The sequence below is a fragment of the Postia placenta genome (assembly GCF_002117355.1).
Source record: "Postia placenta MAD-698-R-SB12 unplaced genomic scaffold POSPLAscaffold_4, whole genome shotgun sequence".
Lineage (NCBI taxonomy): Eukaryota > Fungi > Basidiomycota > Agaricomycetes > Polyporales > Adustoporiaceae > Rhodonia > Rhodonia placenta.
In genome coordinates, this window is record NW_020169835.1 from 1,220,098 (window position 1) to 1,245,865 (window position 25,768).

The 25,768-nt window shown below is 54.6% G+C and overlaps 6 protein-coding genes across 6 annotated transcripts; 2 read left to right on the plus strand and 4 right to left on the minus strand.

Moving 5' to 3' along the window:
* Positions 1–541: 541 nt before the first annotated feature.
* On the minus strand, positions 542–4,394 carry POSPLADRAFT_1065487 (hypothetical protein; the record flags this gene model as incomplete). Its single annotated transcript, XM_024481954.1, has 16 exons — positions 542–1,386; positions 1,443–1,571; positions 1,624–1,829; positions 1,886–2,128; positions 2,192–2,294; positions 2,358–2,432; positions 2,570–2,656; positions 2,708–2,966; positions 3,027–3,229; positions 3,282–3,293; positions 3,355–3,409; positions 3,463–3,699; positions 3,750–3,777; positions 3,837–3,901; positions 4,034–4,077; positions 4,362–4,394. The coding sequence occupies 16 exons, from the start codon at positions 4,392–4,394 to the stop codon at positions 754–756; spliced, it is 2,412 nt and encodes an 803-aa protein (XP_024340983.1). The 3' UTR covers positions 542–753.
* Positions 4,395–4,948: 554 nt separating this feature from the next.
* POSPLADRAFT_1136725 (hypothetical protein) lies at positions 4,949–7,070 on the minus strand (the record flags this gene model as incomplete). Its single annotated transcript, XM_024484722.1, has 8 exons — positions 4,949–4,983; positions 5,112–5,227; positions 5,298–5,345; positions 5,435–5,595; positions 5,690–6,237; positions 6,309–6,610; positions 6,669–6,907; positions 6,981–7,070. The coding sequence occupies 8 exons, from the start codon at positions 7,068–7,070 to the stop codon at positions 4,949–4,951; spliced, it is 1,539 nt and encodes a 512-aa protein (XP_024340984.1).
* A 1,175-nt stretch (positions 7,071–8,245) lies between these two features.
* On the plus strand, positions 8,246–15,991 carry POSPLADRAFT_1137935 (hypothetical protein; the record flags this gene model as incomplete). Its single annotated transcript, XM_024484850.1, has 8 exons — positions 8,246–8,542; positions 8,770–9,968; positions 12,243–13,101; positions 13,628–13,731; positions 13,804–14,221; positions 14,572–14,672; positions 14,986–15,062; positions 15,831–15,991. 8 exons carry the CDS (start codon positions 8,246–8,248, stop codon positions 15,989–15,991), a joined length of 3,216 nt encoding a protein of 1,071 aa, XP_024340985.1.
* Positions 15,992–16,434: 443 nt separating this feature from the next.
* POSPLADRAFT_1179826 (hypothetical protein) lies at positions 16,435–18,929 on the minus strand. Its single transcript, XM_024488701.1, has 8 exons — positions 18,578–18,929; positions 18,437–18,505; positions 18,117–18,383; positions 17,812–18,058; positions 17,620–17,753; positions 17,086–17,568; positions 16,878–17,030; positions 16,435–16,823 (listed from the first exon to the last, which is right to left on the minus strand). The coding sequence occupies exons 1-8, from the start codon at positions 18,848–18,850 to the stop codon at positions 16,689–16,691; spliced, it is 1,761 nt and encodes a 586-aa protein (XP_024340986.1). The 5' UTR covers positions 18,851–18,929; the 3' UTR covers positions 16,435–16,688.
* A 143-nt stretch (positions 18,930–19,072) lies between these two features.
* On the minus strand, positions 19,073–22,059 carry POSPLADRAFT_1073798 (hypothetical protein; the record flags this gene model as incomplete). Its single annotated transcript, XM_024482639.1, has 2 exons — positions 19,073–20,060; positions 20,116–22,059. The coding sequence occupies 2 exons, from the start codon at positions 22,057–22,059 to the stop codon at positions 19,356–19,358; spliced, it is 2,649 nt and encodes an 882-aa protein (XP_024340987.1). The 3' UTR covers positions 19,073–19,355.
* Positions 22,060–22,532: 473 nt separating this feature from the next.
* On the plus strand, positions 22,533–24,704 carry POSPLADRAFT_1032627 (hypothetical protein; the record flags this gene model as incomplete). The annotated part of the gene is made up of 8 exons (XM_024476875.1): positions 22,533–22,635; positions 22,840–22,890; positions 22,928–23,039; positions 23,131–23,518; positions 23,551–23,618; positions 23,736–23,835; positions 23,885–23,992; positions 24,045–24,704. 8 exons carry the CDS (start codon positions 22,533–22,535, stop codon positions 24,702–24,704), a joined length of 1,590 nt encoding a protein of 529 aa, XP_024340988.1.
* Positions 24,705–25,768: the final 1,064 nt, after the last annotated feature.

Sequence of the window (25,768 nt, forward strand, 5' to 3'; positions counted from 1 at the left end):
GCGTGCATCCATCATGACTGATTTGGGTCATTTGGTTAATTGGATTGAAGCTAGACGATGAGAACCGCATTTTCACCCCTCTCTTCAATTGGAAGTGCCGCACTATACACGATCGGTATCTCATAATCGAATCAGATCTACCGTGCAAGCTGCGTCCTCGCCTGATGGTACGACAGACGACGTACCTCCTGGGAAACCGTGAAGAAGTAGTCATATCCTAGGGCCACTGCAGATGCAAGAGCGAGGTATCTCTTTTCTTGCATACCATTGAGCAATTCTTCCAGCTCATTCAGTGGAATGGCTGCCATGGACGCATATCCCTCAAGTGAGTGTGAGAGGGAGAAAGGAAAATCGCACAGCAATGACGGGCCCAGCGCTATAACCGCTCCTGCAGGTTACACGAAATTAAGTCTCAACATTCGGCCCTCCAATTCGACCTGTCGGTATGAGCTTTGCTCCAGCTCAATGTTGCTTTGTCTCATCTTCCTTGGTAACCTTCATTCGCTGTACCTGCGACTGTTGTAACAGTATGTATTAGAGTAACGCAATCTAATTGGATTGAGTAATACACACAAACACATACATACTAGAACATATCTTTACATTCGTAAATTCAGCATGAACACGTATAGCGTCCGCCAAAATGTGGACGCAGCAGAGCAATAGGAGAGCTACCTGATACACTAACCGGAGACAAGGGAAATATGTATGATAAAACACGTTATGATCATCGCTGCAGAGTGAGTGAGAAATCTATGCCTGATCAAGCTGGCCCAAGAGGTTGTGCCACGACGCATCAGGTTGCTGCATGTTCCCATCCGGAGAACCACCGCCAGCTGGGTAAGTAGTGACGTATCCTGCCATCGGGTCCACGTAGGCGTACGCAGCGGATTGAATGACGTTCGCATCAAGACCCATCGGCTCCTGAGACAGATAATGCTGCCCGACAATGCCGTGCATCGTCGCATAGTCTGAGGCTGGGGTCCAGTAATTGGCTGGGTCAGCGTACTGTGGTTGGTACGAGTACCCGGTAGCCTGCTGCATATAACCTGGCCACTGCGAGGACATATCGAGCATCGATGTCTGGATCTGGTTCATGGGCTCGGGGATCGGAGGCGCCATGGGGTGCATCGGCGAGAGTTCTGGAGGGTGGGGGTCGCGGGGACTAGGACTAGAGCCGCCCTGGGAGTAGCTCCCCCGAGATGACGTAGGCGATGGCAGCGACGGGGACTTGCGCGACACGAGACGAGTCTTACCTCCGAGAGCATCGAGCTCCTCGTCCGCCTTGGCGGCCACGCGATGCAGGCCAGTCCGCGGGGCCGCCGTCCTAGCCTGAAGATCCGACATGGCTGCTTGGGCTCTGCTCCTGAGCTTTCGCAGCACCGGCTGTAGACGACAACTATCAGATTACAATTCAGCGAGAGCGCAGAGACAATACTCACAATCACCTTCGCAGCACGTGGGTTGTGTCCCACATCCTCGAACAACCCGCACGCGGAGTCCAGGTGAGAAAGGGCCGAACGGGCGAGCGGGATGGTCGGACTCTTCGATGGGATAGCACCGAGCACGATCTGCACCAAAATGTCAGGGTCAACGCCATCAACACGAGCGTAGGTGGCGTACCGCGCAGGAGAAGACATGTGTGAAAAGGAACCACATGCGCTCAGTCAGGTCCGGATATTGTGAGTACTGGCTCCTGACGAGGCCAACGTAGGAGCATGCACTGTTGTAGGCGGCCAGAACCGAGGGCGCATATTTGCTGCTGAGCGGGTCCTCGGGGTGGTCCTGCAGTGCGCTGGCAAAGAAGCCACGATGCATATAGAAGATAGCTGCGGATCACGAGTTATAGTCTCCGCTCAGACGGAGTCATAATGCATTGACTCACTGATTTCGCGCATCGAAAAGGCACAATATCCCTGCAGAACCTGCTGTAGGGTAGCAGGGGGCGCGTCCGGGTCCATCTTCGCACCGCCGAACCCGGGCACACGCAGGGAAGGTGGTAGATAGAAGTCACGGACCTTCTTGTCGAGGTCCAGAATAGTGCGATAATTAGTGATTCGCGCACCGAACGCCTGCTCGTGGACGACGCTCTGGCAGCGTGACACAAACCGATGTTTCCAGGCGGAAACTGTTGGCGCGGAAGCCTGTCAGAACAATGCTCATTCTGCCTCGCGACGAAACGCGCACGTACAGCTCATCTCGGGCTCGCCCTGATCGGTCTTAGTGATGGGCTCAGGAATTTGGCAATCGATGAACGCCATAGAGAGCGACGGCGGTCGGCCAAAGGTGAGGCTCTGAGGTGATCGGATTAACCAGGAGTACAAGTAAGACGCCTCGGTCAGCCCGTCCGAACATACCTGCCAAGAATCATACGTGAGGAGCTCATAAAACAACGTTCGCCGTCTGAATGCTTCATCCGGATCGAGGTTCCACTTATTCCCGTCGCGATCTCGGTAACGCAAGCGAATTAGTGCAGTTTACGACATTATGCATGCGATCGCCTTACGGAGGCCAAGCTGTATATAGTGTCAATGAAGTGATCGCGCTAGAAGTAGCTGTCCGAGCTTACAGTAAGTGCCAATTTGACTGCGAGCCCCATGAGAGCCCATCGCGAACCGTCGACATGGGAGAAAAACATGAAATGGCACATCAGTACCTATTCACGTGCGATGAGCAAGCGTCCGTGGACATCGGAGCGGGTACTGACCAACGCTTGCACGGCCTGTATCGTCTGATGCTCCAAAATAGAGTCTAACGCAAGAGCAGCACGACCTAACTGATAGTACCGTGTCGCCTCCGCCGTCAACGGCTGCTGGTCGAGATCAAGCAGAACACCCATAGCCAGGACCAGGTACATGATCGCTAATCTGTGCGAGTCCGTAGGATCTTGATCTACCATCGCCGATGATTCATAAAATCGCGTGAGGACGCTGTTGTAAAATTCATTCTCCGGTATCGGCGTATACCTGGCATCAGGCCGGTCAATTATGCGGGGATAAATACGCGTCGCCATGCCGTGCACGTACATCCATGCCGCATGCCTGAAATAGAGTGCAGCTAAGCGGCGAGCTTCTGGTAACCCCGGAAGCATGTCTATAAGAGAGGCACGGACACTCGAGGGGGTCAACGTGGCACTGGAAGAGAACGGGAACGTGTAGCTAATCCAAGGAATATCTGACGGCAGCGCAGATTGCGGGCTCTCAGATGCCTCTTCGGTGCCATCTTCATTCTACACAAACGCGCGGTTAGCGGACGTCTTGGGGTTCACGATCCACGCGCACCTGTAAGAGGTACTATAAGGGGAATGTTAGCCAAAAAGTGCAGAAGTTCGTCTTCGAAATCGAAATGACGTACCCATGCATTAGCGGCAGGTCCGTAGAACTTCCCCTCCCCTGCATCGTTGATCGATCTAAACCACGATAAGCTTGGTCCGAATGTCACGGCTAAAAGCCTAAAGCTCACAGAGATCCAACTTGGTCGATAGCCTCTGCCGTGTCTGGATCTGGATCTTGCGGTGTCTCGTCTGGAGCCTCTCTTTCGAGTGGCCGCTTTATCTGCAGAAGCTCATCTGATAAAAGAGGATGTCTTTCAGACGAGACTTGGCCATAGACATCATGCAAGGCATCCTCGAGCTGTCTAACGCGATTTGCTAGTGTGGTGATCTTTTCATGCAGAACCTCGGTGTTTGCGAGAACAAAACTAACAGCACATCAGCCTCACAGGCAGCCGAAGAATAGCGCAGGACTTACCGGTTACCCTTGCCGGTAGTGAGAGAACCTGGAAGCACGAACGTAAGAACGTTGCGGGATCTGCGATCTACAATTCAGGCGGCGCACCATCTGGGCAAATCGCAGCACAACCTTTCTTCACGCAGCTCGAGCACGGGAATTGGCGGGAGCATCTGTGTAATGATGAAAGAGAACGCGTGAAACTCAAGCCAGGGGGACAAAATACGACATTCACGGACTTCAACTTAAGCCTGGGGTATTGGGCGTCAACTGTGCAACGGCTGCCGACAAACTCAGCAACGCACCGTCTACACTCCGCACATGACAAGGGAACGTTGGACCGCCGCCTCTGTTTGTCCACAAGTGGGCTTTTCGACGACATGGGAGAAGACCTTGGGACGGGGGGCGAGATGAATGAGCAAGCTAACTATGTGTCCTCGTTGTCTGTGTAATCAGCGTCAGGTGGGTATGTAAGGCATCTCTGATGCACTTTGGGAAGATATACCGATGTCAACAAGGCCAGACAGTTGTCATCAAAACAGTAGGATATAAGTCGAGTTGGGGGCGGAAACCAAGCGGAGTACAGCGGACGGGAAACGGGCAGGCATAACCCTCTGGCCGTGGCGGCTTCACCCCGCCCTCGACATCCACAATATCAGATCTCATATGTCCTCGACCCGGCGCCGAGGCCAGACTTGCCCATATACAGCAATTCCCCCCCACGTGTCCTTCGTCGTCCGGCGTCTTCCCTCTGGCGACGCTGTGATTGCGCCACATACTTATGAGTGTAACCCAAGAGCATCAAAGTGCCAAGACCAGCATCCTAACTACAATACACCGAAGAGGAAGACGTCCAGTCAATAAAAGGAAACAAGGGCTGGTAGTGCTGTCCCATTGGCCTCTTCACACCCAAATTTACCCCGAGCCATAACCTGTCCATGTGATCTTGACTACCGTAGAGATGTGGTACATGGGTCGTCGAAAGCGGCAGTATATAGCCGAGTGCCACAAGGACAGACAGGCACCAAATCTACCGGAGTTAGATACCATTGAGAGACCGTGGTTGGCTGATATCGGCGAGTCAACATCGCCTTTCCCTAGAATAGCTACAATCTCCAGTGGCTCAAGTACTAGCAACGTAACTCACGACTGCGCTGTTACTTTGCCTGATCGTTTTGTATTACCATCCTGATGATCGGATTCTAGCATCGATATCACGTCTACGTAGTCGTATCTAGCGCCTTCCCTGCGGGTGCTGTGCTGTTGCATGAGCATGAAAGGAGGCTGAATGGCACATGCACTATGAACTGACTCGTCGACACGTTATTGCAGGAATCACCGCTCGGTGGTTGGTATTTGCTACGGCATGGCGTCTCGACGTACCATCAGATGGCTGACTTCCACAATCATCACTCAGGGCTATCAAAGGAGATGTGGTTGATGTTGATGGTACTCGTGCGAACCGCTCCTCACATCTTGTCGATCTCACAGAATCCGCGCTTCAGAATGGTACATCAATCTAAATAATATAAGTATACAACTTGTCGTCATCTCCACCATTTCACGTACCCACCGCCTAGATCCTTCGAAATTTGACCGAGTATCTCGCGTCGTGCTCTATGTAGCCAATCTTCACCTGCTCATGCGCTCACAGATGATGATAAAAGTGATTGCCTCGCGAAGATGATACATAAGATGACACCTACGTAGGCGGTCTTCGCTCGCATCGCAAAGCGTGTCCACGGAAGAGGAAGTGGGCTGGATATACGACTACCATCTGAATATATATCGGTTTTCCTGAATCGGCATCCGGATCGGCATCCGGCGGCCCTTCATGATAAAGAGCACCTTGAATACAAATGTCAAACTATATATCATGTCAGGTAAGTACACGAAGGCTCGTTAGTGCTAGGCGGAATCGTGCAGGTATTGTCCTAGATAGGGCTTGCTATCTTGCGCACAGTGAAGTGAGCACCGAATGTTCCCCGGCCGTCGTCCTGAGCGCGCCCCGTCGAGGCAATGAATGGAGCTAAGCGAAGAGACCACCTAGACTCCTCACGGTTTACGTCGATGGGAATCCATTTGAAAAGGACGAGCGCCGACCAAGTCTTGTCTGTGTTTGTGCTCCAAGCGCGCTCCCGCATCCCCATATTTCCAACGCGGTCATAGTAATTGACCCGACGGTTTCCACGGTCATCGACTCCGCAAACCATCTGGAGTAGCCCCAGAGGGACTGTATCCTGGATGAACTGGAAACCTGCGCTTTTGTCGGAATCGTTTCCACTGCCCACGACTATCTCGTTGATCATTTGGCGCGTGACACGGAGGCGTTTGCTAGCTCCTTCTTTGTCGAGACGGTACCACTGGCCGTGCTGTTCTCCACGATCGTTGTACCCACTGGGCTTGAGTTCTCGAAGGCCGATAGGGTAGTAAGTGTCGTAGAGAGTAGTCTGAAAGAATGTGATGCGGCCTCCACAATCATCTCTCAACTTATTGGCGTCGACCTCGTCTGAATAGCATATCCACGTATATTCGAGTCAATCAACGTGAATCTTGACATAGGAAAAAGAAGGTGCGTACCAGAGGCGACGAAGAGACTCAACATGAGCCCATGGCGGAGGAGACGGGCGACGGCTTCAAGGGAAGAGTCTAGATCATCGACGTAGTTTTTGAGGGTGTACTTCGAGTCGGTCGGATCGGAAAGCTTCTTGTATGCCTGTTCGTCCCAGAAGCCGAGATACCCCTCGCCGCCCAATGGGCCTGGGAGGCCCGATATGGCCGTGTAAACGCAGAACGTCTGGAAGCGAATGCCGGATGATTCGCTCCGCAGAGCGGACATGAGCTCTTGGTAAGCCGCGCTATCGTCGGCGGTCTGGTTGTTCCTAACCAGTAACATGAGCACACTGAATAAGAGATGAATTGAGAGGACCAGTTGCGCACCGCTCCATCTCGTCCAAGATCTCCCCCATACGGTTCGTCCAGTAGTAGATGAGATTCATAGATTCACGGAGGGCCACCTGGTGGCTAACTTCCTTGATGAGATCTTTGATTTGCTCCTGTCCCTTGAGGATCTCATCTATACCGTCGGACGCGGGTTTGAATATGTTCTTCTTGATCGCACTGAAAATTTCCGACGCAGCAAGCTTCACGACGGACATAAGGATTGCTGAACTCATGATCTGAACGATAAACCAACTTCCTGAGTGCAAGATAAAGAACCTGGAGAGAGCATCGAACCAGGAGTGAACTTACAGGTGTGCTATTAGATGTGAGACGCTGGGCTTCGGATAGCAAGCCAACGGCGGGAGGTGGTATAAGTACATCCAGGATCACGACTGCCATGGTGGCTGGCTTTCCTAAAATTATGTTCGTGAAGCCGTGATGCTTCAGAAAAGTGACCAAATGTGCTTCAGATGGTACTGTAAGGGCCGTAATAATATCATCGTTGTCTGATTTGAGCGACCAACACAAATTGGTATGAAGGCATCCACAATTGGCATGCTTCCGCATCATCTCATTGTATTGAGCTCCATTACATGCCTAACCAGCGTGTTCTTCACCCCATTGAGACGTCAGGACCCACCAAGACAGTATGGCCGTGAAATTTTTTGAATGAGCTTCCGATTCGCCGCTTGCGGAGGCGAAAAGATGCGGCCACTTTTTCGGAAGTTGTCAAACGTGCAAGCCCGAGGGCCCTTGATGCTATTCACTCGATGTTGTCGTACGTGAATCGGTGCCCATGATGGGCATTATCTTCGGTGGATTAAACAGATCCACCGACCGCAAATTGAGGCTATGTGATTCTCGTGGGCAAATGAGCCTGGAGGATATGCTGTGATGATTCTTCGAGCGAGAATTCTTCAACATTTGTAATTGCACACCTCGAGGGTCTCGGCTTTCAAATGACAATTACAATTAGCACAAAGCGTACGACTTACAGAAGCAGCGACGTGGCCTTGACGGTAAAATAATCTGGGACGGGCCTCGTGAGCGGCTTTCCGAGTGATAAGTTGGATCATGTTCCACTGCAAGGATTACTTCCAATATATAAACGGCCCCTCAAGCACAGGGGCCCGAACAGTAGCACCATTGGCTGTGTTTTAGCGTGATGTCCCCTCCATCGTGGTCATAGTGTATTTCTGAACAGCCAAACTCAGGATTTGGGAACGAAGATTCCTCCAGCTGGAGCTTGAGAATGGCATTTATGAGTCCAGATCTACGTAGATCGTGGCTTCCATATACGGCAATGAATATGCCGCGTGGGATTTGGCTCCGCTTTGTCTAGACCGGCTTGTTCGTCGCGGTTACAATGTCTTCTACCCCGTAGTTATGTTTATAGCTGTAGACGCAATTATAGTCCTCATAGGCGCATGAGTACGAGTGTACGAGCAGACAGGAAGGTCAACGAGCAAGTAAACATCGAGATCACGGCTAGTGATTGGCCCCTGGGAGCGACAAAGTCCCTCTTGCCTACAACACTCGTGATGCGGGAGTGGTCTCCCTGACCCATACTCACCATGCTCGCCCCGCCCATAATCTCCATCCCAGCACCCTCTAGTGATATCTCGGATTCAGGGTCTCTCTCTGGGCACGACTCGGCCGCGCAGCCAAAGTTTCCACACACTCGTGCGCAGCTCTCTGCGATTGCGCGTCAGTACAGGTCCGTCGACGCCTATGATCACGACGCGGACGGCGACGACCTGCGTGTCAATGCTGTGCTCGTTGGACGCGTCGCCGTTCTTCTTGACAATGAGCGCGAGGACGATCTGAAGACGTTGCTCAAGGAGACCTTTGGACACATAGACGAGGAGGAAGTGAGTGTGCTTAGGCCTGATCCGAATGGTTCCTGCGCTCCTACTGCATAGAGTAGTCCACCGAGTTCTCTTAATCGTTTAAAATGACATATGCGGGACGTTAAGCACGAGCCCGTGAGGCTTTCTACGCGAAATGCAGTGGTCGAACTTCGATCGGCTATGACAACTTCTCTTCACTCTCATACTGCGTGTCCTCTGTATTCCTGTGTACTGACCCCATCATACAGCTGGAACAACATGTACTTGATCTCATGCATAAGCATCGAGACGATGTCGACAATGTTCCCTTCATGTTCCTCACCCCAACGCGCCGGCCTATCTCCCGCCCCTCCTCGCGCGCGTCGTCTCATTCGGCGCGGCTCATCGCCCGCCCAGATACGCCCAACTCGGCACCCAGCTCGCCGCTCGCTATGATCTTCCGTCGCCCGCACACGCCTGTGACCTCGCCGCTCGTGCAAACGCAGGCGTCCTCGTACATCACTGCGCGCAGCGACTCGCCGAGTAACTCGCCACTCATTACAACTGTGCAGTTCGTCTCCAGCCTCCCCGCGTCCCCAATCGGTTCCCCGCGTTCCCTGAATGCGAAAGCAAACGAGTTCAGGCCCATCCCGCGCCCGCTCTCAGCTGCGTCGTCACACCCTGCGTCACTCTCACAGTTGCGTGCGGAGACGCCATCCCCGGACATGTGGGCGCACAACCCTCAGCGCCCGACGTCCAAGCTTGCAATCGCGGCGCCGCTCACCCCTGACAGCGCTTTGCTCCCCCGCGCGCTTACCCCGAGCTCGTCGCTCCGCTCGTCAATGCGTCCCGATGACCAGAGCGACGAAGAGGATCCGTTCGATCCTTTCGCGGCGAGCAACATACCGCGCTCCTTCCATCCCGTCGCGGGCGAATTTGATGCGCAATGGCCCACTCCACCCCTGTCGGGTTCCTCGCCTTCGCAGGATGGCCCGCACGTCAGTGGGGATGCGCCCTATGGCGTGATTGGACAGGCACCTCCCCCGCCGGAAGGCGAGGATATGGATCCAGAGGCAGCGGCGATGCTCACGGACGGCATGACGCCGTTCGACGTGCTGAGCTCCGTGTTCGGCGCGACGCTCGCGCCGTCCGAGCTCGAAGAGGCACTTGCAACGAACGGGTACGATTTCGAGAAGGCGATGACTTGGCTCGTAGATCGCTCGATGACAGCATCGCCCCCGACGAACGGGCCAATCAGAATTCAGTCAATGGGAAATCGGGTCATGATGGTGTCGCGAGAGGGCGGGAATGGAATGGTGCGTGGCGGTAGAGGCGGGTATAACAACCCTAATACACCTGGAATGCGCTATGGACAGCGGATCGTGAACGGGCGTCCTGTCCCTGGAGGCAACAGGGTGTGCAGATACTTCCTCGCTGGGGAGTGTTTGCGCGCGGATTGTCGTTTCAGGTATGTATCCTTTTTCCTTTTTCCGAGGAGGAATGTTGATCAGTTGCACGTAGTCATGACCTTGAACGGGCACTCTGCAGATTCTGGCTGCGCGGTACATGCGCTAAGGGCGAGAATTGCGAATTCTTGCATCATCTTCCAAAAGACATCGACGTATCCACCCTCACCCATGCTATGGCGCGTACAGACATCAATGCTGCGCCGCTTGAACATGCACGCAGTGCTTCACCAGACGAGTTTCCTTCTCTGAACTATGCTGCTGACGCAGGCCGAAATGGTCGTGGCGGTTACCGCTATGTGCGGGACAATGGATACCATGACCCGGGACGCACGAGGTTTGCTACGGCAGTCAAGAGACCTGCTCCCGCTTCCGTGCCGACGTCGCCGCAAGTGCAGTCGCCCAAGGACCCTGCGTTGATTATGGCACGACGGGAGGCGATGGGTGTTGCAGCCGAACCATTACATCAGACGTCTGTCGTCGCGCCGAAGCCATCCCCTCGTCTCAAACTGCGTCCGCCCACGCTACTACCGACACTGCCCACGGGCGAATCCGTGAGCCAGCTGTACATGGCATATCGTTCCAGGTGAGTTCTTGAAATCGAGACAATGACTTGTGTTGTTGACATTCTCCAGAGCTCTGCGCTTGGGAGCCGCACGCAATGCCTGTCTGTCGCGAGCTGCTGACGCGTGGAGGAGAGGCGATGGTGCTGCAGCGAAGCGGTTCAGCCGCGAGGGTCATGACCTCAATGCGAAGATGAGTGCAGAGATGGTGGAGGCTGCTGGAAAGCTCGTGCGCGAGCGGGCACGCCTCGCTGAGCAGGCGGTGCGTGTTCGAGATTCTGGCTGGTCTGACGATTATGGCGACCGTACCGCCCGAGGCCGTATCTCTGGTGCAGGGCTGGGCGTGTGCTTGGGCATCGCAAGCCAGAATGTCAATGGAGAAAAGAAGCTGACACCTGAAGAGCGCACGGAAGTGTTGCTTGACTTGCATGGCCTGCACGCAGCAGAGGCTGCTGAGATCCTGGAGGAGTTCCTGCTCGCGGTGAGTCATGTGGCATTGCGTATGGTTCATGGTACTCATGCGGTCGCGTAGCTTGAGCGGGAACACTTCTACGGCCTGGGTGGGTGTCTCATGCTCCATGGGATATGAATAGACACTGACGTCGATGTTCTATAGCTTATCTAGTCGTGGGTGAAGAAAAGCACACGGGTTCACAAGACCCAGCTCGTGGCGCCTCTCGGGTCCGTCTCGCGGCAGGTGTGCGCGAATGGCTGCACCTGTGGGGATATCCTTGGAGTGAACGCGACGGTGTGATTTGCGTTGATGCCCTCACCCACCAATGACGATGCGGGTTCGGGGATCATTTGATGCTGGATTGTGGCTGCTTCTCGAGGAATGAAATGAAAGAACTCCCCCCTCTGTATGATGTATTGTATGGTAGTAGACAGTGCGTCGAGCAGACACGGATGTATGTGTAGAAGTTATTGGAGTCTTAGTTGGAAATGTGCGCGCCTTCTATTCGAATTTTGGGGCGGCAGAGCACGGGGCTGCCGTTTCGTAGCAACAATGGGATAGATCCGGCTAGGCATATGCTGACAGGGACATAGGACGACGGTGGCACGCGATATGTCTGCCTGCGACAGACGCGTCGTGTTTGCTGCGTCCTATTTCATCTACCACTGCCTCTAGCCAGTGTCGGCAGCGCAGCTTTCCGTAGCTGGAGCCCGAGCTCTCATATCTTGCCCCTTGGTTCATTGCTCGGTCTGCGGCTTGTCTCTCAAATATCAACCACCATGGCCACCGCTCTCGTCATGCCCAACTCATTCGACGACCTGGTTGATCACAACCAACTATCCCCCACCTCTACCCGACCACATTCTATAGACTTGACGCTCGAACTTGAACGGCAGCTGGACAACGAATCTCTGCCCAACTCCCCTGCACCCAATGGCCGGCCACAGTCCCTCGACACTCATGTACTAGCATCGATCGTGACCCAACTCCGCATGTTGCTGGAGGAGAGAACGAAGGAGCGCGACGCCCTCTCCGATGAGCTCGCGGAGACCAAATATCGCGAGGACAACCTCAAGGAGGCCTTGCACACCGTCACTGACAAATGCCTCCGCACGGAAGCGGAGTTGACAAACGCACGCGAGCAACACAAGGAAGATGAAGAGGCCATTTCCATGCTCCGCCAGAAAGTGGAAGAGAGCAGGTGCGCTTTGCGATTATTCAACGCCTTGTTCTGGCTGCTTAACAAGCTGGCATATTAGACGAGCCCTGATGAGGCTGCAGACGGAGAGTCGGCGAGCGAGCCAGGTGTCTAATCTGACCCTCGATCTCTCCCGCCCGGGCGCGTCCTCGAATGGACTCCCTTCCTCCAAGCGCGCCTCGTTCATCCCCTTAACTGGCAACCCTGTAGGCCAAATGGGCCATCGCCGAATAGCATCATTCTCGGACCCAGGGCTTATGAGCGCACCCAGCTTCGGACAGAACAGTCAATGGCCCTCGTCTCCTGGCGCCACAGAGTTTTCGCCACCCGCGCGTGCCGCTCCTTCGCCAATGAGCGGTCAGTCACGGCGTTTCTCTGGCATGTTCGGACACGCACCCCCAACACTGCCCGATGTGCCTCCCTTCGACCCGACGGAGTTCGAGACACTCCGAAAAGAGCTCGCCGTGGTTAAGGACCAGCTCGAAGAGGCCAAGCATGATGCGAGCGAAGCGCACGAGGCAAGGGAGGCCTCAGAAATGTGCGTGCGCGCTTTGCGCACGTTCATCGCTGAGAACAGCGTGGGCGAGCAACCGTCCCGGAGTAATGCACGCCCTGGGATGAAACAGCCACTGCCACCTGTCTCGGCGGCAAGCCCAAGCAGTGGCTCGCGATGGGGTTTCAAACTCTGGAGCTCGGACACGCCTGCTACTCCCGTGAATACTCCCGCGGCACCACCTGTGTCCGCTGCGAGTGCTGGGGTCCCGTCGCCTGTCGCTCGGAAACTGGGCGGGCTATTCAGCCCGCGGTCAAGCATCTCGTCGACGTCGACGCCCACCCGCCCGACGGAAGCATCCGCCCAGCAGGACCTGCCGTATCCAGGTTCGGACACGTCTTCGCTTGCGGATTCCTCGACAGAGCCCGTGAGTCCAGCGTCGTCGATGCCACGCGCCGGTGTCCTCGTGCGAGATGCTGAAGGCTTGTCTTTCGAGTCGGTCAATTTGCCTGACGCCGACAAGGGGATTGCTATCTAGACGGCCCACTCGCAGGCTGTCTCTTCTTTTAGACTCTTTTAGGTGGTGGGATTGGATCACGTTCACGCGGTCGGGTTCATGACCCGAAGTCACGATTCATTATGTACTTTCTCATGCATGCATACTATACATCGCCTATTTCGGATATTTCTTCATCGACCTAGAACTGTTTCTCTTTTCTTATCGTGTATGTACTTTATTCGATGTTACGAACACATTTCCAGAATGATGATAGCACGGGAACATGGAACATCTGATATAACTACTGCTTGAAAGCATCATGCGATATACACTTCATCTTGCGTCTTGCGCAAGTAGCGGAGTATGTACAAAGTCTCGAATTATGTACAGGTCATACAAAGCTGTAGAACTGTGATGATTCGGCAATCGCACCGACTACTTTTCAAAATAGTAGCTATGCGAGTGTTCGGTGCAAAATGCTGGCAACTCCATCCTTGGGCGATTGGTCAACTCCGACAATACCAATGAATCAACGCGCTCAGCGAGCGGTCCCCACAGGTCAAGGCGATCACGGGCGATCATTCCTACAATATGAAGATGGTGTATAGGCTTCCCGAGTCGTATTCGCAGATCGAGTAGGGTGATCAGAGCTCCTATGTCCAGTGAGCTCCCATGGCTGATAGTGCACTGTAACATTCGTAAAGCAGGACCGGCCTCGACAGATGGTGCCGCCAGTAACCCTTCCAGACCCGAAGACAGGATGTCCCTGCAGATCCTGTTCATGGTATTGGCATTGCATGATATCTTCACAAGAGATGGCATGGCCAAGAGGAGTCGGAGGGCTGTTTCTTTGAGGACACAATCGCCGCTGATCCAGAGTTCCGTGATCTGCTGTAAAGGTATACAGAGTGACCCCAAATGGAAGCACAACGCGTTAGCGTCGTTTCTCATGTCGCTGGCCATCTTTACCATATCGGTTCGCAACGCAGACGCTACTCCAAGTGCGAGAACGGAGCACCGTCTTTTTACTGGCGTCACCTTGAGCCTTGTGAGTTGATCGAAAATGGGAAGGCGAGGGATACGCAATGCGGGTCCTTGAATGGCCTCCAAACGCAAAATCATCTTTGGAGGTAGATCCAACCTCGACAGCAGGCCGACCACCAGGGATGAGAGGATCAAGCTAATATTGATTACCTGTACACTATGCAGGGTCACAGGAGCCTCTTCCCATGCTTCCGGAGTATTCGTCCTGCAGACCATCAATGAATGGAGGGTTAGATACTTGAGTTGCGGGGTGTTATTTAGCAGGTTGATCACATCGAAGAGCGACGGTACAGCGCAACATACGAGATGAATCTCGCACAAAGTGGGGAAGTGATTCGCGGGCACCCGGACTAGTTGATCCATGTAGAGGCGTTCAAGGCGAGGGGCGCCAAGCAGGTGGCCGCCAAGATACAACGGCTCTTCATGGATATCATCATTCAGATCATCGATACAAGGTTTGTCCCAGCAAATTAACTCGATTTTTCGGAGCTGTGCTGCGTCGAAGGCCAAGATATTGAGAACGGGATCGTCTTGGTCATTGGCTCGAATGTGTAGCGTCCGGATACGTGGTCCTTGTTTCTGGAGTGCTGTGTTGAGATTTGGTACTAACCCGCGGTGTGTGATGTTTACGTCCAGTAGGGCCACCGATGATACCAACCTATGACGGGATAAATCCAGCGTTGACCACAGACTAGATGACCCTAGGGCTACACTCCGCCAATGGGTGCAGACGGAAGATAGCGTGAGAACGACTTGAGGGTCGCATAGCTGGCGGCGCCAGGGAAACCTTCCGGACAAGAAATACGCTGCGGCATGGCGCATGATCATCGCAAGTAATTCGACAGGTAGGCGATGGATGGGGAGAGTTGTATTGAGACGTTGTCGCAAAGTTAACAGAGCAGATGACATCGCCGATTCTACACATTGTAGCTAGTTCCAGGAGTACTGATCGTTACACGGGGATTGTGAAAGCAGCAACACCACTCACATAGTTTATACTGGCGCATTGTAGTAGATCAGTTAGGATGATACACTGTTTTAAACTGCATGGTTATGGCGAAATACCTGACTGAAGGTCCGTCTTGCTGAACCTGCTGTACCAAGGCGTCCACCAAGCGGAGCGCGGGCAGCGCTTCAGGTGCGCTCTCGATAGCGTCCACCATGTACTGTTCGGATCTTCGAATGCGCGAGGTTATAAAAAAGTGGTCGAGATAAATGTGAGATGTCCTTCAAGGCAGCAGAGCAGAAGCCACGATTGCCACCACCGCGTCGAGTCGCCACTGCCGGCGGAGCTTGAAGGTGTGGCGATCTACTGTGGCGGCGGAAAGACGATATCACGATTTGAGTATAAATTTGTATACCCAGTAACCGTCGACACCGCATGACAGCCAAGGCAAGTCTTGCAGACAGTGGCACACACACGTTTCAAATAGGACGCTAGTCGTCTTCGCCATGCACTGTATACTACGCGGATTCAAACGTTCAACATCCTCGCCACTGTGGTTTGATAACATCGAGCGTACAAACTGACCAATTAGCATATCCGGAGCCGGCGTAGGTTGAAGGAATTGTTTATCAGTCTGCTCTCAGGAGACTACAATTAACGCCTACAGTTGTAACGTTGCTGTGGGTCCACATGTGCGCTGCGACCGTGGATGAAGGTGTCGGCTTTTTAGTGATAATGATGACAAAACAATGCCAGAAACTGGATACAGAGGCCAGGACCTGTCTCCAACTCACACAGACAACCACAAGTGTCTACGGATACAAATGAGGAATGACTTCGCTTTTGGACAATGTTTTTACGCCATCCTATACTATATGGAACTGGAATAAAATAGGCTCCACCTGGCAGCACAAGCATGCAGTCAGTACTACAAACTAAGCCACGGATGTGTGGAGCATAGGGCGAGATACATAGTAAGTGCATCTGTCCTCTCCGGAACACGTATGACTTTTCTGCAGAGCCTCACGTTGTCGATAGTCCTGTCCTCATCTTCTACGGCTTTTACCGGGACGCCGTCTGGTAGTAGTCCGGGAAGTTGTCATGGACTGTTGTTCAGGTGCAGTAGCTTCGACTACGAACCAAGGGGTGCAGTGATGCGTCCGACAGCGAGTCAATTGCTTGAGCCCTCCTACCACGAGCAGCTGTACTCGAGTAGGCCATTGAGCCAGCTGACTTCATCAAATCACTATGATAACACGATGTATATATGAGCTCGAGGACTTCGTACCATACAAACAAATCGCTTGCAGTTGATGACCATCAAGCACTCGATCAGAAACGCGCTCCGCTCCATGTCCCTCGTCCACAAGTCAACACGACTAAATGGCTTCCTAATAGTATCTAGCATATACATGATAAGGAACGAGTGAGCAAAGCGATTAGCACGAGTGATCTACCCGGAGCGACGGCCCATGAGCGAAGAACAAGGACAAACAGCTTTCTTCCCAGCTTTCGTCATGGGAGCTCAACGTCCATTGATAGTTGCAGTCGAGTCTCTCCTATTGGCAGTAGCTTTGCCATTTGCTCCTTCAGGTATCCGATTAGGGTGATCAGGTATCTTCGCGATCTCAGCCTTCGCTTCCTCCCAAGCAGCGAGGTTCTGCACAATCAAAAGTATGAAAGACAGGCACAGATGGATTCCGTCACCACACACCTTCCTACACCAGTCTCGGTGGCTCCTAGCCATGCTGATGGTCATTTCCCGCAAATCCGCAACCTTCTGTCGTTGGAAGCGGTCGAGATCAGCTTGTATCGTTGAGCTGGAATATTTCAAGTCCTGGGCAGAAAGATGCAAGGCATCCTCGAGCTACGCGCAGATATGTAAGTTGACTTAGTCACGACTATTGTGAGAGTTTACACACCTGGGAGATCGTCTCCCGTGTCTTGCTAATATTGTTTCGCCGCGCGGTCTCAGGATCTACGTCCATCATTCCATGCAGGGTATAGCTCAGCGCATTGAGAAAGCCTAGCCCTGGTGCCCTGCGCCGGACAGGATTCGGTCCTGGATGTGGAGGAAGGTACACTGACGGTTCCGGTTGCGGCGTCTCCGCGGCATCCTCATCGTCCTCCGTCGATGTAGCCGCGGTTTCGCCGTCAGCACTCCGTGAACGCGTCGCGGTGATACTGCTAACGCGTCCTTGATTCAAGGCCTCCTCCAACCTGCGGGCCTCACGCTCACTCATTTCAAGTTCATCCAGCTGCTCACGCTTGGCTTCAAGCTGGTCCTGCGTCATCTCATATTGCACGTGTTTCTGGTGCCTGTAAACGAGCAGCTTCTTGATGATGGAGGCAAACTGGCTGTATTCGTGCAGAGGCTCCGCCCAATCCTGCTCAAACTCTTGCAGCTGAATAGGCAACGTCAATGCGGGAGCTGAATTGTGGGAAAAGATGCTAACCAGGGCTGTTGTCGACATGTACGTGGTATCAATGGCTTGGCCTGTCTTCTCGATAGCAGTCGACAGCTGGCCAGATTCATTCAGACTGAACCCGTTCAACGTAGCGCCAAGCTCTGAATGGTCCTGGGCGTAATCTGACGTCTCACAGTCAAATTCTACTCATCTCATTGGCTATGCTGCCGCGAAGCGTACCTGACCACCGCTTCATTGTTCGCCGAGTCACCTTCTCCATTGGGCCGCTCAAGTGTGCTGCAAACTTGTTTGTGAATATCTCAGAGTCCAAGAAACGCTGGTCTGGTCGTCGCAGTGGATGGGCGGGAGACGGATTGGGCAATGCAGCATACGCTGGCAATGAGGTCTGGTCGGTCGGATTGTGTGAAGGTGCCTTGAGAATGTTCTTGGGCAACAAAGACAATGGTGGGGAATGCAGAACCTCTGACTACGGACGGCAAGTGTAAGAACAGGTCTTCGAGGACTGGATAGGTCTCGTCACATACCCAGGACACCTCTCCATCAAGGAAGCGATGGAACACATGCTCATTGGAGAGGATGGGGTGCCTAGCGATGCGGTTGAGGAATGTCTGCAGCATACGCTTGCGGCGAGCAATCATTGCAGCATCCTCTTTGGCCTTGGCTTGCTTGGCCGCATACTCTCCTATTGTCTGCTTCGAGGGGATGGGCGGAATGATGAGAGTTGGGTATAGCTTAGCGAGACTAGTGCGTAAGGACTCAAATTCCGAGTAGCGGTGGTGGGCTTCGGCATTCTGTAATCAATATTGAAACCTGCGGGAGCCAGACGAGCTACCAGGGTACGTACACCTGCTCGAATGACGTAGGCAATGTAGGGAGACGTCGCATTGGCAGATGTCTTGACCGCATCCATGATCTACACACACGTACCAGACAGCGGGCGCCCTCTGTGACTAAGTTGCAGCCGCAGAGTCTACGAAGTGCTCACCTGTATCTCCACATCCTCGCCTGAATGGAGCCATTGATCGCGGACACAGCAGAAGTCGTTCTTGTAGACCTGAGGCTGCCTATGCGAGCCCTGGGAGGGAAAGGTGGTTCTCTTGGATGGCGGGGTCTCCGGTGGCGAGGAGAGGGCGCGCGAGGGACGCGGTGGTGAAGCCGGCTCAGACACAGCAACTCGAGAGGTAGAGGACGTGTCTGAATGGATGCGCTCAGGCTCTACCTCGCCAAATGGGTTCTCCTCTTCGGCGAAAGGATCCATTATAATGCAAGAAAGAGTGGCAGTCGGTGATTAGAGTGCGCGTAGAAGGCCGTGCTCGACGCTGCTCATTCACCGAAAGGGACAACCTGAGTCGAGCTGGGCTCTCCGGCCGCCCGGCCGCAGTATCACCTGCGTCACGAGAAGTACCTTAAGTCACGATTCTCTGGGCGCTGGCGCCTGAGTTAGTCCTGAGTCCGGGTTCGTGCTCAGCCAATGTATTATGTGAGGAGTTAACGTCATTTATTCATCAAGAGCATTGCTTCGTCGCAAGTACATACATCATCAGGATTGGAACCAAGGTCATAAAATGGACAGATGGAGCAAGGGCAGTGGGGAGTGGTATGAAATGGAGATGGCAGGAAGGAGCGAGAGACGACGGGGATAAAACTGAAAGCGAAATAATTAGGCGGAAGAAAGCGGCTGCGACGGGCTACAGGATATACAATGCGCGTGCTAGGCGACCTGCGTCAACCTACCACCTACAAACACAGTGCCTGGGGTTACTTTACATGCCAAACGAGGGCGACGATCCCCCATGGCTGCCCATCCGCTGCATTGAGCTGGACGCGCGTGACTTGAAATTTGGAAGGTGATGGTGAGTGTGCTGCTGCTGGTGGCGGTACGGCGCGGGCTTCGCCATCATCTTGCGCTTCATCATCGCCTTTTCTCGTCGCACTTCCTTCTTCGATGACTTGGGTGTTTGGTGTGCACTCGACGTCGGCGTCCGGTCGCCATCGCGTAGGGATAGGGGATCATTCGTCGCGAGTGGGTGTCCACTCTTGCCCTTTGACGATCGCTTGCGTGCCGCGCCCGACTTGCGATCGCTGTGCTTGGGCTGCGTCAGCATCGCACTGCCGAGCAGAGAGCGCATGCCATGGTACACGCTGAGCCCGGTATCTGACGCGGAGCCCTCCATGTTCGACGCGATCTCGCGCGTGCGCCGGAAGGTCGCCATCGGGATGCGGTCCCACCGGCTGAGGCTGTGCATATGTGTGCCGCTCGCCGCGCTGTCCGACAAGATGGACTGGTCGAACGGCTGGATGTCGTAGCCTTGCGACATTGGCTCGGAGTCGAGATAAGATGAATCTAGGACATCATCGAGATCGATGGCATCGGTAGTTGAGGGTTGCGACAATGAGCGCTGCGTGTGCATTGCGGTCTCGTCTGATGACTGTGTGGAGGACATAACTGATTCGGAGGGTGGTTCGATCTGTAGAACACACTGTGTGAGCAACGCCATCTTCGGATGATCAAGAAATACGTACGGCACCAGCGGCAGAGTCGTCGCACTCGGTCCCACTAGCAACCTTGCTGCGCTTGACTGTTACCTTCGAACGCGGGAACGGGCTAGGGACACAACCGCCCTTCCCATCAATCACCGCTGCATTCTGGGTGCCCACCACGGGCGGAACAAACTCGCCCATCGTTGGCACGCCGCCGGAGCGTCTTCTGCTCGCCGCGCGGGCCTCCTCTACAGGCGACTTTGCCATCTCGATGTCCTCGAGATCATCTATCGAGATCTTCCCTGCGAGGATGTCCGCGGGTGTGGGCGCAGGGGAACCTTGGTGTGCAGAGAAAGACGCGAGGGCGATGCGCATGCTCTCGGATGCGTCCGGCGGCGCGGTAGGAGCGGCGCCCACGGTGGACAGCGGGTTGATGGCAGAGACTGTGCTCGGCCAGCGGAAGAGCATCATGGCCCGCGGGTTGGGCAGGCCATCGTCGTCGATGAGCTCGTCCTCCGTCGTTTCGCCGTCGGTCTCTGCAAGGAGAAGCTCGTCGACCGTCGCCGAGTCGTCGTCGCCAGACTCCGTTCCCTGTTCTGACGTGCTATGCATCTCGACATCACCACTGCCGTGCTGCAGCTCCCAACTGAACACGTTCGGCGGGCTCGAACTCGTCAGGAACAGTTGCCCGTCCCATCCGAAGGACAGGGTATCGAGCCCAAATCCGAACTCGAATTCGCCTTGGCCCCGGCGCACCTGCACAGACGAGTCGATGTCCATCAGGAGTAAGGCATCATCCTCGTCCGCCGACAACGTATCTGAGCCCATACCGAAGATATCAAAGTCGTCTCTCTCGGCAGATGAGTCGGAGTCGGAAGAGCCATCCAGATTGGCGAAAAACAGGTCGGCATCGAAAGAGGACTCGTCGTCCTCATCGCTCCAGCCTGCTGCTCCATCCCCAAAGGTGACGCCGATCCGACTGCTTGTCTCCTCGTTGTCGGGCTCAACGTCGTCCAGTCCCCCGCCCTCCGTGTCCGCATCCACATCTTCGTCGTGGTGTTGGTCGCTGTTGGTCTCGTCGTCCTCGCTATCCTCGCCGCTACAACTCTGATCGCTGTCCACGTCTGCATCTTCCTCGTCCACTCCCACACTGCTTTTTCTGGATCGTGTTTCCCAGTTGCCGCTATGAGGGCGGCGCTTTTGGATGGTATCGTTCCCAGATCCTCTCTGTAACTTGGTTTTCTCAGTTCTGATGAGATGCTGCGTCTCCTCCTCGAGCTCTGAGTCCAAGGAGGAGAGCTCAGAGTCAGAGTCAGATGACTCTGACGAGCTACTGTGTGTCGATGAAGACGCGGCAGACACGAACGTAGGGAACCTGTCTAAGCTTGCGTCGTCGCTTTGGTCGCCGCGGGGAACGGCCTTGCGCGTAGCCCTCGCGTAACCCGGAGCTTTGGTTCCGGTCGTGGTCTTGCCCTTGGATTTCTGATTGCCCTTGCCAGATGGACCCTGTACTATGGCGAAGCCTTTCCCGCCATACGAACCTTGTATGACCTCGTTTCCTGAGGCGTTTTGAGCTGTTAATGCTGCTTCCGCTGCTTTGCGGGCTGCAACAACTGCTTTCGGGGGACGCCCTCTGCGCTTGGGCGCTGCGGGATCGTGGACGCCGAGCGCCGACTGATGAATGTTGCTGTTTGGGGCGTCGACAGCGGTATGTTTGCGATATTTCAGATTGGGTGGAACAGTAAGCCGTATTTTGAGGGCCCCGAGACCGCCTGCGGCAGCCGGAGAGCTCGCGGCGGTGGAGGCAGTGAACGTAGAAATAGAATGCAGTGAAGAGACGGTTGCGTCGTTCCTGCTGGGCGCTGCTCTGTTCTGGCACGTGCACTCGCTCTCGCAGACGGGGCATATGTCGTCGTCGTCGTCCTCCGGAGCGAGCAGAGTTGCGCCCGAGGGGTGGCCTACGGTATGGGGGTGAGAAGGCGACATTGAGAGAGCTTGTTGTTTGGGAGGATCTGCAGGTGGCGATCAGTATCAACTTCATATCATACAGCGTGCGGGGAGTGATATGGGATAGATTCAGGCGCGAAAGCTTCAGAGCAGGGCCGACCGCAGACCCTGAGGCACACGAAATGCGGAATCGGAGATAGATACGATCGAGGCAACTTCGTCAGGTGAAGGTCGAATTGCGATCCGGACGAGTGTGACGGGTCAGTCCTCGTGGACGTGCACACCGCTCGGACGTCCCGAAGTGTGTGGGGCACCGTCATTGAATGCATGCAGACCATGATTCGAATAGATATGGGTGATGAGTCGATAGAGGACGAGGGTGCGAAGCAACGAGGCAACGAGGCAAACGTAATGCGTGCGGTAGCGACGGGGAAAGAGAAACATACTGGAGACGGTGTTCTTTTTTGCCATTGTTGTTCGCAGTGAAGCATCTGAGCGAGAGGGGGTCCAGGATGGCGAGGGCGAGGGCGAGGGGGGGACAAGTGGAGGGGCGCGGCGCAAAATGCTCCGGGGAAAGAGTCGACGCGGCTGCGACACTGTCTCCCGCTCCCGCCGGTGGCTGAGAATTTGATCTCTCCTCACGCGATCATACTCCTCGCCCCGGCCTCGCCTCTCTTTTCTAGATTCCCCGTCTGTTCCAGTCCTTAACCGAGGGTCTTTTCTGCTCATCTTGTTCGCCCGCTTTCCTGCTTTCGATTCATGTCTCGTATGTCCAGCAGCATCTCACGCATTGGCACCTGCACTCATTTCCGCGTTTAGGCCTTTCCCTTGCCCAGCAACTCGCAGAACTAGCAGAGGTTGCCCCCGCAGGTGCGCAACCCCCAACAATTGGCACTGCTGTGCCTAGTTCACCGGCCCGTATCAGACCTCGATCCTGAGGACGTGCATGCAGGCGCGGTCTCAGAAGATGATTCTCCCATCGATAATTCTGCTGCGAGGGAACACTACGTCGATGTCGCGTGAGTCCCCCAGCTGTCCCCAACAAGCCCTCCATTAACAGGCGCCCCTCTTGACATTAAGGCCCTCGGCAATACGTAAACTGCACGACAGCGTGACTGACCCCAAGTACGATGGCGTCCGCACCACGCGCAGGCAGCTGTTCGAAGACGTGGATGCAGAAGCTCATAGCGAGCCCGAGGCCAGCTCGCCTGGGGGATCCCTGCCGAGCCAGTCAGACAGCGAAGGTGCACCCGGCTCCTCCCAGGAAGAGGAAGAGGACGATGGCGAAGACGAAGACGAGTCGGAGCCCGCTCAGAGCGATCGCGAAGAGCAGCCTGGGCGCGCACACATACCATCTGACCCTCCACGCGCCTCTGAAATGAATAGGCACCAAAGCATTGGTGAGAATGAAGAACAACACAGCGGCGACCTTGCGTTAGCGCTGCGCAAGACGCGCGAAGAGGACCGCCAGAAAGGCAAGGCAGTTGCCCGTCAAATAGTACGTTGTAACTTTGAGCGCAATCGCCGCAGAAAAGGCACCCGAGTTGTGACCAGTGCGGTGGTATATGCACAGACGGCAACGGCCTGATAGGGTCTTGGTACGCTACAGGCAAAATGACGTCTTTGTGCACTTCCGCGTACTGGTCCCAGTTCTCCTTTTGCAACAGGAAGTTGTAGTCGAATGTCTGCGGTGTGCCATGCGCCTGTAAATCTAGTCCTAACTTGGTAATCCCACTCCAGGCCCTCTGGGACACGTTGTTGGATGCCCGTATACAGATGCAGAAGGTTGTCACCGCAGCAAACAGACTACCGAGCGTAAGCCTTCGCCTATGCTAGTGCCTTGCTCCGCTAACCGGTTATACAGGGGGCGTATCTCGAGACGCTCTCTAGTCACCCCTCGGCGCGCACAGCACTCGATGGCATGTTCGGTGAAGCGGCCGCGCTTGCCGACGAGCTTTTCTCACTTCAAGAGGTGCGCCTGTCACTTCCTTGCATCACACGACCTATCGCTGACTCCCACCCAGGTTCTCCTAACGCACAATGAAAACGTCACGCCACCCGCCCGTAAACGACGGCGCATAGACCCCGACAGCAGCGCTGTAGATGCACTGCGCGGCCTCTCTGGGGATGCGTCCGCACTCGAGGCGTCGTACCACGCGCACCTCGTGCACACGCTCACGAAGTGGTCCGCGAAGGTGCAGGCGGTCGCCCCGGGCGTGCTGCTCGCGGGGCGCAACGCGTTCAACAAAGACGTACGCGCGGCAGGCGTCGTGCCAATGGTCGACGAGATCCTGCGTGTGGACGGCAGCAAGCTGCTCGGCCGTACGCGCACGCGGCGGGGCAAGGGCGAGCGGATGCGCGCGCCCGATGCCTCTGAGCCCGAGGGCGATGACGCCGAGGACCCGGAGATCTTCGACGACCTAGATTTCTACCAGCAGCTGTTGCGCGACGTTATCAAAACGCGGGGCGGGGATGGCGGCGAGCAGGACTGGATGGCCCAGCAGCGGGAGCGCAAGGCGAAGCGGAAACTGAAGGTCGACACCAAGGCGAGCAAGGGCCGGAAGCTGCGGTACGAGGTACACCCGAAGCTGCAGAACTTCATGGTGCCGGTCCCTGTCGTGCACGGAGCTTGGCATGAGGAGCAGATCGATGGGCTGTTTAGTTCCTTGCTCGGCGCGGGGTAGGTCCGCGTACCCTGGATCAGTAGCCGATAGGTAGGGTTCATACGCGACCTGCTGGAGACACCCACAGCATGTGTCCACGATAAAGCCATGGGAGCTTGAGCTCTCGCGACTTAGCTCAACTACACACTATGAGCGTTGCCAGACTTCTCATCTACCCATGTAATATGTGCCATCGGTACAACGATCAAAATGCATTCATTACCTAGGGATAATATGTGTACAATATGCAAAACAGGATAGTACTACATCGACCACACGCAAGCATAACTCATGATTGATTTCACCAAAGTTCGTGATCAAAGCGTTCCAGGGTCGTGTTTGCATCTTCGACATCCTTTTGTGCCTTCTTCCTCATGTAGAAGATCGGACAATCTTTACTTGTACACAGCACATCCTAGCGGAGATAGGTTGGCGGTCGATATCGACAGTAAGGCAAGCACTTACTTGGTGAAGTGAACCTTGACACCGTTGGCATTGCGTCCACAATCGAGAAAAACGGACCTGGAGCTCCGAAGCCGTTGTTACCTGAGACCGAGACAAGGAATCAGTACATGAGGCAGAAAGGCATGCGGCTGCATGCGACCTACCTGCTTCTGGAATAGTTCGCCAATTTTAGGCCGACAGTTGTTACATACCGCGCCATCTGCAACAATGCTCGGTAAATGCATATGACGATCGTGCAGCTGAACGTACTCTTGACGCCATTGTTCGCACGCAACGGGGTTTTGCATCCTAGACAAGTAGTAGTCTTGACCGCAAACTTCATCAGTCCTCCGACTGTAGGCGTTGCAATCTGAATCGTCCTCGTGTGGTCACCCGATACTGGTGAAAAATATCAGCTTCTAATTGCAATTCGGCTAGAAAAAAACGCGCTCACACAGAGAGGCTGCCTTCTCTCCAAGAATAGGTTCGAAGATTCTCATCAATGGATTTGATAATTGGTTCTCCAGGTAGTATTTGGTGTCGATGGGAATATTGTTTTCCAGAACGTATATTGGGTCCTCTGACTTCTCGTACGCAGCAGCACCTACGAAAGCAGGCACAGTCATAAATGGAGATCGATA